General features: G+C 45.6%; 1 protein-coding gene across 1 annotated transcript in view; it reads right to left on the bottom strand.

The window, feature by feature from the left end:
• Positions 1 to 11,884, bottom strand: part of COG6 (component of oligomeric golgi complex 6) — a 110,046-nt gene extending 98,162 nt beyond the window's left edge. Inside the window, exons 1-3 of the mRNA XM_084638651.1 lie at positions 11,555 to 11,884; positions 10,141 to 10,284; positions 9,024 to 9,095 (exon numbers count right to left, since the gene is read on the bottom strand). Of these exons, the coding sequence (XP_084494777.1) occupies positions 9,024 to 9,095; positions 10,141 to 10,284; positions 11,555 to 11,707 (369 nt within the window). The 5' untranslated portion in view covers positions 11,708 to 11,884. The remainder of the gene's footprint in view (positions 1 to 9,023; positions 9,096 to 10,140; positions 10,285 to 11,554) is intronic.
• Between the last annotated feature and the right edge of the window lie 631 nt (positions 11,885 to 12,515).

Genomic DNA, 12,515 nt, shown 5'->3' with positions numbered 1-12,515 from the left:
CTGTCCTTCCTCTTCATCAGGCTAGTTTGCTGTTGTGCCTTTAGTATTGTCTCCTGAACTACTTTATTGCTAAAATTTTTCTACCCATTGGTCCTTACCTACCAGTTATCTGAGTTTATGGTCTGCTTTTTTGAAGTCCATGGGTTTTATTCAGAAAAGGATCTGACAGAATACACCTGCATAAACACCCCACACAGTGCTGTAATAATTGTTGTACAAGGCATATCTTTTGAGGTATCATTTCAAAACTCAATTTGCTGATCAATAATACCATGACAAAATGCACATCGCAGCATTATATGTGAAGATATAAACACAGGCTGAAATCATGACTAAAAGTATGTTCTGCCAGCTAAGTCTGGGGAGTGGCCAGAGACACAGGACAAGCTATAAACAAGGCTGACAGACATTACCCACTAAGTAGCCGTTCTCTGGCAGGAAAGGAGGCAGGGGCAAAAATCTACATCTTAGCAAAGCAACAGCATGGAGTTTCCTTCCACACAGACTGCTGGTCGCCTTGCTCCCAGCTGGAAATGCTTCCCTAAGGGCGGAAAAGGAATATAAAAAGAAGAGGTAGACACCTCCCCACACTCTTTCCCCCACCCACTTCAACAGAAGAGGCAAAGGACACAGCCATTGGACTCTAGGGGAGGGGTTCTAACCAAAGGAGCTTGGGGATAAGACTGCTGGAAGCATGTAGTGAGAAAACTTTGCTTTGAATCTAATATAGTTAAGTTAGGCATCAGTAAGTATTTTATCTTTATTTTTCTTGTAATCACTTCTGATTTCTATGCTCATTACTTGTACTCACTTAAAATCTCTCTTTATAATTAATAAGCTTGGTTTTGTTTTATCTAATCCAGTGTGTTCAAGATGAAGTGCCTGGGCTACCCCATTTGGGATAACAAGTTTTGTGCATAATATTCCCTTAAAGGAATAACAGACTCAATATATTTCTACTAGCTAGGAGAGGGCTGGACAGTACAGGAAATACATTCCCAGGGGAAAATCTGGGCTTGGGAGTGTATTGCGGTCACTCTCTAGTACTCTTTAAGGATGGTGAGACACAAGATGCAGCTGGCTGGCTGCAGCACACACAGAAAGTTGGAAGTGATTTACATGCTGGAGGCTATTTGTGAGCAGTCCCAGTTGGAGGCTACAGCAGCAAAGCACTGTAAAGGGCACCCCACTTTACAAGGCAGGGGTGATACAGTTACTCATTGGTCTGAATTGTACACTGGTATGTCACAGAGTTATAGTGGATCACAAACTTTATAATATAAGCAAATCATTCTGGGATGTATTAGCAGGATTTTTGTAAGCCAGACACAAGAAGTGATTCCTTCCATTCCACTATAACCCTGATAAGGCCTCAAGTGGAGTATTGTGCCCAGTTCTGGGCATTATACTTCAGGACAAATGTGGACAAACTGGAGAAAGTCCAGGGGAGAGCAACAAAAATGAATAAGTTCTAAAAAGCATGAGGAAAGATTGAAAAAAACTGGGTTTGTTTAGTCTGAAGAAGCTTAAGGGAGGACGTGATAAGTCTTCAAGTACATAAAAGGTGGTTAAAAAGAGGACAATAGATTGTTCTCTTTAACCAATGAGGACAAGACAAGAAGCAATGGGCTTAAACTGCAACAAAGGAGATTTAGGTTAGACGTTTAAAAAAATGTCTTAACAGAAAGGGTAGTTAAGCACTGGAACAAATTGCCTAGGAAGGTTATGGAATTCTGATATTGGGTGTTTTTAAGACAAACACCTGTTAGAGATAGTCTAGATAATACTTAGTCCTGCTTCAGTGAGGGGGACTAGACTAGATGACTTACTGAAATCCTTTTCAGTCCTACATTTCTATGAAACATTATCCTAACAATTATGTCACAACAATCAAGATCAGCTGAAGAGTTTGAGAACAGGCCCTAGATTTTACCACTGGTGGTATGGAAGTAGATCAGTCCTATTCCAGAGCCCTCAATATCCATGCATGTGTCAAAGCCATAAGGCTACTGACCGTAAAGGTATACTGTAAGGCTCAGCAACAGGTTTTTGTTGGAGGTAGGGAGGAAAGGGTAACTCTACAGGGAAGAGGCTTAGAGTTTTTAAAAAAGATATAGTTAAAAGTTTTTAACAGCATGTATAAATGTACTCTTGTCAAGGTTCCTCCCCCACTCTGAACTCTAGGGTACAGATGTGGGGACCTGCATGAAAAACCTCCTAAGCTTATCTTTACCAGCTTAGGTCAAAACTTCCCCAAGGTACAAAATATTCCACCCGTTGTCCTTGGACTGGCCGCTACCACCACCAAACTAATACTGGTTACTGGGGAAGAGCTGTTTGGACGCGTCCTTCCCCCCAAAATACTTCCCAAAACCTTGCACCCCCTTTCCTGGACAAGGTTTGGTAAAAAGCCTCACCAATTTGCCTAGGTGACTACAGACCCAAACCCTTGGATCTTAAGAACAATGAACAATCCTCCCAACACTTGCACCCCCCCTTTCCTGGTAAATGTTGGATAAAAAGCCTCACCAATTTGCATAGGTGACCACAGACCCAAACCCTTGGATCTGAGAACAATGAAAAAGCATTCAGTTTTCTTACAAGAAGACTTCTAATAAAAATAGAAGTAAATAGAAATAAAGAAATTCCCCCTGTAAAATCAGGATGGTAGATATCTTACAGGGTAATTAGATTCAAAAAACATAGAGAACCCCTCTAGGCAAAACCTTAAGTTACAAGAAAGATACACAGACAGAAATAGTTATTCTATTCAGCACAATTCTTTTCTCAGCCATTTAAAGAAATCATAATCTAACATACCTAGCTAGATTACTTACTAAAAGTTCTAAGACTCCATTCCTGGTCTATCCCCGGTAAAGACCAGCATATAGACAGACACAGACCCTTTGTTTCTCTCCCTCCTCCCAGCTTTTGAAAGTATCTTGTCTCCTCATTGGTCATTTTGGTCTGGTGCCAGCGAGGTTACCTTTAGCTTCTTAACCCTTTACAGGTGAGAGGAGCTTTCCCCTGGCCAGAAGGGATTTCAAAGGGGTTTACCCTTCCCTTTATATTTATGACAACTCTGATAATATACTTCAGAGGTCTCATTCAACCTCCAAGTAACACAGTTTTGGGTACTAACTCCCCATTATCAAACTGCCTTTGCTTTCTCTCTCTCAGTGGGTACTTTTATCAGAGGAGCAGTGTGGGGAGGGGAGAAGAGGGCAGGTAAGAAACATCACAGTTATTAATGAAGTTGCACTGGGATGGGACTTCGCCCAAGCACATTTCATAGTACTGCGTAAGGTTGAATCTTTTTTCCACTATCCCAGTTAGCTTTTCTTCCATTGTAACTGATTAGTTAAATATACTATTAGCCATTGTCAAAAACGTAGTAGAGCATGCACATTGTGAATTGCTCTTCAGAATCACATCCTCCCGAATGTAAAGAAATCATTAACCTTAAAGCAAAAAAGGAAATAATAATAAAGTAAAGGAAGCATTTTAAAATGTGCATGGCAATTTTTTTCCAGGTTTTATTCCAGAAAGCACTTTAAAATGCATTTACCTCTTTCCTGAATTCATGAGTATCTACCAAATATTTTGTTAACAAGAGGTATAATACTGTGTGGTTGGATTATGAAGTTTAATGTCTTTAGGACCTTTTAGAACTGAACATTATTACACAAATGTGAAGAATCAGAGTAGATCAGTAATAAAGAAATGCAGCCTTTAATGGTCATTAAAATGAAATTCAGGTGCCCAGAATTAAGGACTTGAGTCTAAACCATTTTGTGAAGAAGTGCATTGTATCCAGATCTTTTCTCCAAAGTTACATATTTTAATTTAAAAAAAAAAAAGCCACAAAACACAAGAGAAGGTATCAGCTTCCTTTCTGAAGAACACCTCTTTTGGAGAAGTCAAGGTCCTAGTTTCCTTTCTGAATTGAAATACAAATTGCTAAAAGAAATACCAACACCAAAACTGGAGAGAAAAATTAGAAAGATCTTGATTCAGAGCTGGCTATATACATCTGTGGGAATGTCTTATTTATTTAGCACCCAAAAGTGGCCTAGATGTTGCACATAGATAGAGTAAGACCGTATGGCTGCCCCCAAGGAGCTCCCAATTGTTATTATTTGTATTAACATAGCACTTAGGAGCTCCAGTGTGCTAGAGGCCAGGACCCCATTGTGCTTTGTGCTATACAAACACTGAACAAATACCATCCCTGAGCTTATCACATAAGTATTAGGCCTTGTCTACACAAAAGTTTTGTCGGCAAACATTTTGTCACTTTACTAAAAAGTGCTGTTGCATGTCCACACTAGCATCTTGTGTCGGCAGAATGCATCCACACTAGCAGCTCTTGCATCAACACAGAGAGCAATGAACTGTGGTAGCTATCCCACTGTGCAACTGGTCACAGAGTGCTTTCGGAAGGGTTTGCAATGCCTCAGAGAGCAGGTACAGCATCACATGATGCAGGTTCCTCAATCCCATCCTTCCAGGAACATCCTAGGAGATTGTCAGTGGCTTTTCCAACTGAAATGTGTTGGGGGAGGGAGAGGAGAGTGGTGTCTCTGGGACAGCAGAGACAGCAGGCAGGTTGACAGACCTATCCTGAGGTGGGGAGAAACACACACACCCCTCTGCTCGGCACAGCAGTCTCTCCTGAAGTAGCCAGCTCTGCCTGCCTATGGTTCTGTGATTCCCTCTTAGTTCTCCCACAGGCCCTCTGTGAGCTCTCTGTGCTGAGGAATGTCAAAACAGCACAGCAGTCCCCTCTGTCCCCTGCTGCTGTGTTCATAGTGCAAGGCAGAACAGGAGCATTCCACATTAATGATTTGCTAGCAAGGTAGCAACATGCTCAGCTGTCAGATACTTCCTGGAGCTTTGAAAGGGGAGGGGTGCATGCCTCCAGGGCAGCAGAGATCAAAACAGTAAGCAGAGCAGTCATGGCAAGCATTGTGGAATACAAATGGAAGGCAGTTATGTCAACAAAACAAACACCAGTGTTTACACTGACGCTTTGTTGCTTTAACTTTGCCACAAAAAGCCTTATGCCTCATACTGAGATGGTTTCCTTTTGCCACCAAAAGTAGCTTTGTAGTGTGTACACCTCCCCCGTTTTATCAGCAAAAGGCAGCTTTGCTGACAAAACTTGGTAGTGTAGACAAGGCCTTAGACAAGAGACAACAGATGGACATAGACCAATGTGGAAGTACAAGGAACCAATGTGACAATATTGGTCAGAATGACAGGCTTTCGTATAACAGAGGACCAAAAAGAGCGAGAAGAAGGGATTGAAACATGCAAAAAATGAACACGTTGTTATTTGTCACTCGCTGATCCATGACTGTTGTGCTTTTAGTTCCTCCTCCATCTTCCCCTACTAATTCAAATTCCCATTTACCCTTCAGTCTCTTCCCTCATTACCCATTCCCAGGCTTATAGCCTCCCTTTCAATTCAGCTACTAGCTACATTGAATCCCTGCCCCAGATCATGGTAGCAAAGTCAATATATGAAAACGGGTCACACTCTTTGGATAAGAAAATGGACTCAGCAGAAAGTTTTGTTTCTTATGCCGATTAATACGAGCAGTCCCAGACCGCCAGAGAGGCAGGGCAAACCGGAACAAAATAGGTGGAAGGAGGAGAAATAACCCTGGTCGCAGTTGGAGCAGATACCAAAAGGGACAACCTCAGACCCCTCCCTACTACCGGGGGCAGCCCAAGGCCCCAACTACACCCCAAGGAACACTCCAGACACCTTATCGTCCCGCCACACAGTTCTCCACCAACCCACCTCACCCCAGTGACCTGTCAGCTGGACGATGTTTTAAATGTAACGAGCTGGGGCATGTAAAGGCCAACTGCCCCAAGAACCCCAACAGACTACAGATCATTGCACCGGAATCACACCAGAGGTCCTCAGGCCCAGATACCTCCCAGATACCCTCAGAGCGGAGGGAAACTGTGAGTGAGGGTGGGAAGAAGGTCACCGCGTGGAGGGACACTGGAGCACAAGCGTCGACTATCCATGCTTCCTTAGTGGACCCTAATTTAATCGGCCCAGAGGTCCAAGTGACAATTCAACCCTTCAAGTCAAACTCTTTTGACTTGCCTACAGCCTAGTTGCCGGTCCAGTACAAGGGCTGGTCAGGAACGTGGACTTTTGCAGTCTATGAGGATTATCCCGTCCCCATGCTGTTGGGGGAAGACTTGGCCAATCATGTGAAGCTAGCCAAGAGGGTGGGAATGGTCACCCGCAGCCAGGCTAAGCAAGCTGTCACACCTAGCTCTGTTCCGGAAACTTCTACCAGGACCCAGTCAGAGGTGATGAAACCGGATCCCATGCCAACATCTGCAACAGCAGTAGTGGATCCAGCCACAGAGACCCAGACAGAGCCAGTCTCAGAACCGGAACCGATGGAACAACCAGCACCAAAACCATTGCCAGCACTGAATCCAGTACTTGCAACCTCAACACCAGAGGGCCCCACCGAACCTGAACCAACAGCAGTCCATAACCCTACACAAGAGGCTCAGCCGGAGCCTGAACCCCAACAAAGGGCACCAGCGGAGAGCGGTTCACAGTCAACCTGCATCTCTTCCAGAGGGACCAAGCCCAGGTCCACAATCCAGTGAGGAACTGATGTCTCCAGCATCAAGGGAACAGTTCCAGACCGAACAGGAAGCAGATGAAAGCCTCCAGAGAGCTTGGACGGTGACACGGAGCAACCCACCGCCTCTCAGCTCTTCTAATCGATCCAGAGAATTAAAGGTTTGTCAGTTTACAACCCAGGGAGGAGATGACGCTGAGTGGCCTGAAGGTGTCTACTACGAAGGGAAAAGTGATGGTGGCGTGTAAGAGGTGAACCTCTCCATGACCCTTGGGCGTATGCAGTGACAGCAGATCAAGGAGCTGTGCACTAGCTACGTGCCGACGTTCTCAGCCACCCCAGGACTGACTGAACGGGCATACCACTCCATTGACACAGGTAATGCTCATCCAATTAAAGCCCAACCTTACTGGGTGTCTCCTCAAGCTAAAACTCCTATAGAATGGGAGATCCAGGGTATGCTACAGATGGGTGTAATCCACCCCTCTGGCAGTGCATGGCCATCTCCAGTGGTTCTAGTTCCCAAACCCGATGGGGAGATACGTTTTGGCCTGGACTACCGTAAGCTAAATGCTGTAACTCACCCAGACAACCATCCAATGCCACGCACAGATGAACTATTGGAGAAACTGGGACGGGCCCAGTTTATTTCTACCTTGGACTTAACCAAGGGGTACTGGCAGGTGAATCCGCCAAGGAAAGATCAGCCTTCATCACACGTCGAGCTGTATGAATTTAATGTGCTCCCTTTCGGGCTGTGAAATGCACTCGCCACCTTCCAAAGACTTGTAGATGGTCCCCTAGCGGGATTGGGAGAATATGCAGTCGCCTACCTTGACAATGTGGCCATATTTTTGGATTTCTTGGGCAGAACACCTGGAATATCTACAAAAAGTCTTTGAGCGCATAAGGGAGGCAGGACTAACCGTTACGGCTAAGAAGAATCAAATAGGCCTCAGAGTGACTTACCTTGGATACCAGGTGGATCAAGGAACTATCAACCCCGTACAGGCCAAAGTGGATGCTATCCAAAAGTGGTCTGTCCCAAAGTCAAAGAAACAGGTCCAATCCTTCTTAGGCTTGGCCAGGTATTACAGGCGATTTTGTACCGCAATACAGCCAAATCGCACCCCACTGACAGACCTAACCAAAACCAGAAGGCCTTTAACCAGCTTAAAGCAACACTCATGTCTGACCCTGTGCTAAGGGCCCCAGACTTTGACAAACGGTTCCTAGTAACCACAGATGCGTCCGAGTGTGGTGTGGGAGCAGTCTTAATGCAGGAAGGACCGAATCAAGAGTTCCATCCTATCGTGTTTCTCAGCAAGAAGCTGTCTGAGAGGGAAAGCCACTGGTCAATCAGTGAAAAGGAATGTTACACCATTATCTACGCTCTGGAAAAGCTACGCCCATACGTTTGGGGACAGCGTTTCCACCTGCAAACCGACCATGCTGCGCTACAGATCAGGAATGCAGTCTCAGAAATTCTGTTAATAAGTAATCTAGCTAGAAATGCGTTAGATTTCCTTTTGTTTAATGGATGGTAAAATATGCTGTTCTGAACAGATTTGAATCAGATTACCCTGTAAGATATTTACCATCCTGATTTTACAGAGGTATTCTTTTACCTTTTCTTTAATTAAAATTCTTCTTCTAAGAACCTGATTGATTTTTCATTGTTCTTAAGATCCAAGGGTTTGGGTTTGTGTTCACCTGTACAAATTGGTGAGGATTTTTATCAAGCCTTCCCCAGGAAAGGGGGTGTAGGGTTTGGGGGAAGATGTCTCCAAGTGGGCTCTTTCCCTGTTCTTTGTTTAACATGCTTGGTGGTGGCAGCATAGGGTTTAAGGACAAGGCAGAGTTTGTACCTTGGGGAAGTTTTTAACTTTAACTGGTAAGAATAAGCTTACGGGGTCTTTCATGCAGGTCCCCACATCTGTACCCTAGAGTTCAGAATGGGGAAGGAATCTTAACAATCCTCATAATAGTTCCATACACACCTTAAGGAGGAACAAGGTAGTTTTATTATACTATATAATACACTTTTAGATTCAAAATTAAAGTACAGCATTCTTCACATAATCAGTTTTTCACAATATAAAAAACTGATGGATACCTTGATACTCTGAAAGAAACATACTCCCATAACTGAAATAGAAGTAGTGATATGTAAGTCCCCCCAAAGTCGTTGAACGCCTTTTCCTTAGAGCTAGAAACACACTGATTACTGTACTAAGATAACAGTTAAATAGTAGCATTAATATTCTAGAGTTGCTTTAATAGAGCTGTTAACACAGTAACCAAAGAAGTTTTTTCTGTTAACAGAAAGCAGTTAAGTAACCTGCCAAGATACAGCAGGGAAAGGCAAGGAAAAACAGACATCTATTCCTACAGTACCTGCAAACGAATGGTCATGTCCTGACAGCAGTTGCTCATTGCCTGAACATCTTCATTTATACTTTCAAGTTCCTAAGAATAGAATAAGACTGGTAATTTATTTGTATTGGGGCATATTTTTTTGTAATGGTCATGCTACATCAAGTCTACAATTTGAATCTACCTACAGAAGTTTTCAAAATGTTGGCATGCATGATTTATCTATGTTTCAGCAACAGTTCCCCCTTCCCCACCCTCTCAGGAGTAGAAGTTATTAGTCCAGTTTTCTTCTTGGATGTACTTTTCCTAAATTTGTTTAATTTCACTCAATGAGAATACTAGTGAGCTTTTTGGGATTAAAGAGTAGTAGAAAATATTGCCATTTTATCTGCTAAGAAGCAGTGCACACACTATCTTCCATGATGCATCAGCATCTGTACAGACTGTTCAGTATACCGCAATTTTGTTGTGCTGAGCAAAATATGAAGGACCTTTTATTACTACAGAAGAAAACTTGCCACTGCTTTGGCTCTTCAGATTTAGTTTTTATTGGTATGATAGACTGGCACTGGATACCACAGAGCATTTAGTTGGTTCATTTTTAAGGGAAAGGCAACTAGCTTTGGAAGTTTAGCGTATCTTTGTTTCTTATTAGTCTGACTCAGACTTGTACATTACAGCCAAACAAATTTCAAATGGATGTCTCTGAGACAATTCAGTAAAGAGCATCTGTTTTGCTTAATTTTAGTGAAATCACTTTACGATCAAATCCAGTCACTGAAGGCTCTTTCCAACCGTACATACTTAAATGCACTAAGTCAAGTCATTTCCAGGAAGGCTTTAGGTCCAGTGTATTTATGTTCATAAGCCAAATGATGAACACCTTACACGTGAGAAAAATGGTCAAATTATAGAAGATGCTGAAACAATTCTACTATGATGGTAAATTTGTTTTGGAAAAGGAAAAATTCTTTCAGGCTTGGTTTTCATGTAATCAATACTAGAGAGACAAGGTGGGTGAGATAACATCTTTTACTGGATCAACTTGTATTGGTTAAAGATGAGTTTTCAAGCTTACAGGGGTCTTTTTCAGATCAATTCTAGATGTTTTAAGATGATTTGTTAACAAAAATGTTACCTCCTTAACTTGCTTGAAAATGCAGACAAATTCTTCATTTATGGCTAAGCTACGGCGCTCAATATCTCCACGTAAGTTTCTTCTGGTGCGCAAACTGTTTTCGACAAAGAAGGCTGAAAGAGCTTTGAGAGCTTCCAGCATTTCCTGTACAATACAAGAAAATTAACTAAAAACTTCTGTTCTGAGATACAAGACGTTGATGTTGAGTATTATTTAACCATCTAAAGTTAACACATCTTAAAAAAAAATTAGAACAAACTCCTCAAGCAGTTAGATTATCTCCATTTTTTTCAAATTTTCATATGTGATATGGTGCATGATTTTCAACCACTATATTAATAACTGATATGAATGTGCTATGCACCAATCAAGATTTAGATTGACACAAATAATTAACCATTAGGTGTTCTTCAGTGTGAATTTCCTTATGGTCAGAAAAGAGTGGGTGACACGTGATGTTAATTTAAACACAAAATACATAAATTTTAATGTCCAAGTAATAAAGTCTTAGAAAATAAGGTTGTGACAGAAACACATAATGTAGATAGTATTTATTGCTATTCTGATTGAAGTTATGGGATATTACAGCTGCCTGCTGAATATTTTCTGTTGCAAACTGCTGACCATACTGTAAAACCACATTAAAACTACTCTGGCCAAAATCCTATAACATACTATTCCAATTAAAAGGTAAATGTGTACTTTCAAAAGTTTGCTTCCATAGCTGAAGCTTGTTGGAGGACTCTTGGAAAGAGATCTAGGTGCCTATATATACTCCAGTGAACATACTTTATCATCAACATTGCACGTTTTACCCCCAGAGGACCAGACACCTACCATGGGTTGCAGGCTTGAGCCACAGGTGGGTTTTTACACGCCAATGGGATGATGATGCAGGATAAGAGAAGAGCATAAGGGTGTGCTGGAGCAGCCAGCATCACCCATTCATTCCAACATCAAGCCACCCCTACTCGCAGGCTGGCCCGGTAACCCGCCTGGCCCAGTGCAGCGGGTCAAGGTACGAACCACTGTGAACACCTGCTTTGGGGCTCCATGAGAGCATCTCGGCAAGCACCGACCGCCAGAGCGCCCTGGAGATCAGTCAAGAAGGGCTCACCTCTTCCCCAGGATGCTCGGGGGCCAGACCGTGTAGAGCATCGATCCCAGGCACGTTGCCCCCCACGTTCTCGCCTGCTCTCCACCCCTTCCAGGGCATCTCCCCATTCCCCCTGCCCTAGTGCTCGCCCCAACTCGCACGGGCAGCCCGCTGCCCCCGGCCTAGGCACCCACCTCCATACTCGCCCCCTCCGGCCTGGGCAGCCCGCTGCCCCCGGTACCCAACGCCCAGCCCCGCCGCCCCCCCCCGAGGCAGTGCCGGCCGCACAGGGAGGCCCGGAGCCCGCCCCGCTCTCACCTTGTCGTTGTCCAGCCGCGTCTCCAGGACCTTGTGGAGCTTACGGGACAGCGGGTTGCTGCTGGGGGGCGCAGTCCCGGTGCTGCCGGGGAGCCCCTGAGAGGAACCCGACGGCGGAGCCGCCGCCGCCACCTCACCCCGGCTCTCCGCCATCTTCCCCGCCCGCGGCGGAACCAGGCTCGCCGCGCCCCCGCTAGCCACCTCACGCACCTGCCGAGGAGCGGCCCGAAAATATTCCCCCCCGGGAACCGACGCCGAGGAATTTGATTCCGCTGTCTAGGCTCGTGGGGGACAGTCTGTGCTGGGACACCAGGAGCGACGGGCGGCGGGGCTCCGGGGGGGGGGGGGGGGGGGCGCACGGCAGGATAGGGGCGGGGCTCTATGGAGGGGCACGGGGGCGGGGCTCCCTGGCGGCGCAGAGGGGAAGCGGGTGGGGGCGGGGCTCCCGTCCGGGCGGGGCTCCCTGGCGGCGCAGGGGCGGAGTTGAAGCTCTGCTGACAGGGCCCAGCCGGCGCCGCTCACCTGCTGCCCGCGGGCTCGGCGGTCTGCCCAGTTCCGGCGGGGCCTAGCACAGTGTCTCCAATCTATTTAAGCCCAAAATCAATGTTTGAATTAAGGGCAAGCCAGGATCTACCCCGCCCCTGCCTCGAGGCCCCGCACTGGTCACTCCGTCCGCCCCTCTGTCGCTCTCTCTCCCCTGCCCTCACTCACTTTCACGGGGCTGGGGCAGCGGGTTGGGGTCCGGGAGGGGGTGCAGGCTCTGGGCTGGGGCCGAGGGGTTCACAGCGGGGGGCTGTGGGCAGAGCCTGGGGCAGGAGGCAGTGAGGGGTGCAAGCTGTGGGAGGGAGTTTGGGTGCAGGAGGGGGTATAGGGTACTGGCTCTGGGCGGGGCTTCAGGGCTGGGGCAGGGGGTTGGGGTGCAGGAGGGGGTATGGGGTGCTGCCTCTGACAACACACCCCT

This window comes from Lepidochelys olivacea (genome assembly GCF_965140295.1).
Source record: "Lepidochelys olivacea isolate rLepOli2 genome assembly, chromosome: 1".
In the NCBI taxonomy this organism is placed as follows: Eukaryota; Metazoa; Chordata; order Testudines; family Cheloniidae; genus Lepidochelys; species Lepidochelys olivacea.
Note: the sequence above shows the minus strand (reverse complement) of the source record. Positions and strands in the feature narration are given on the sequence as shown.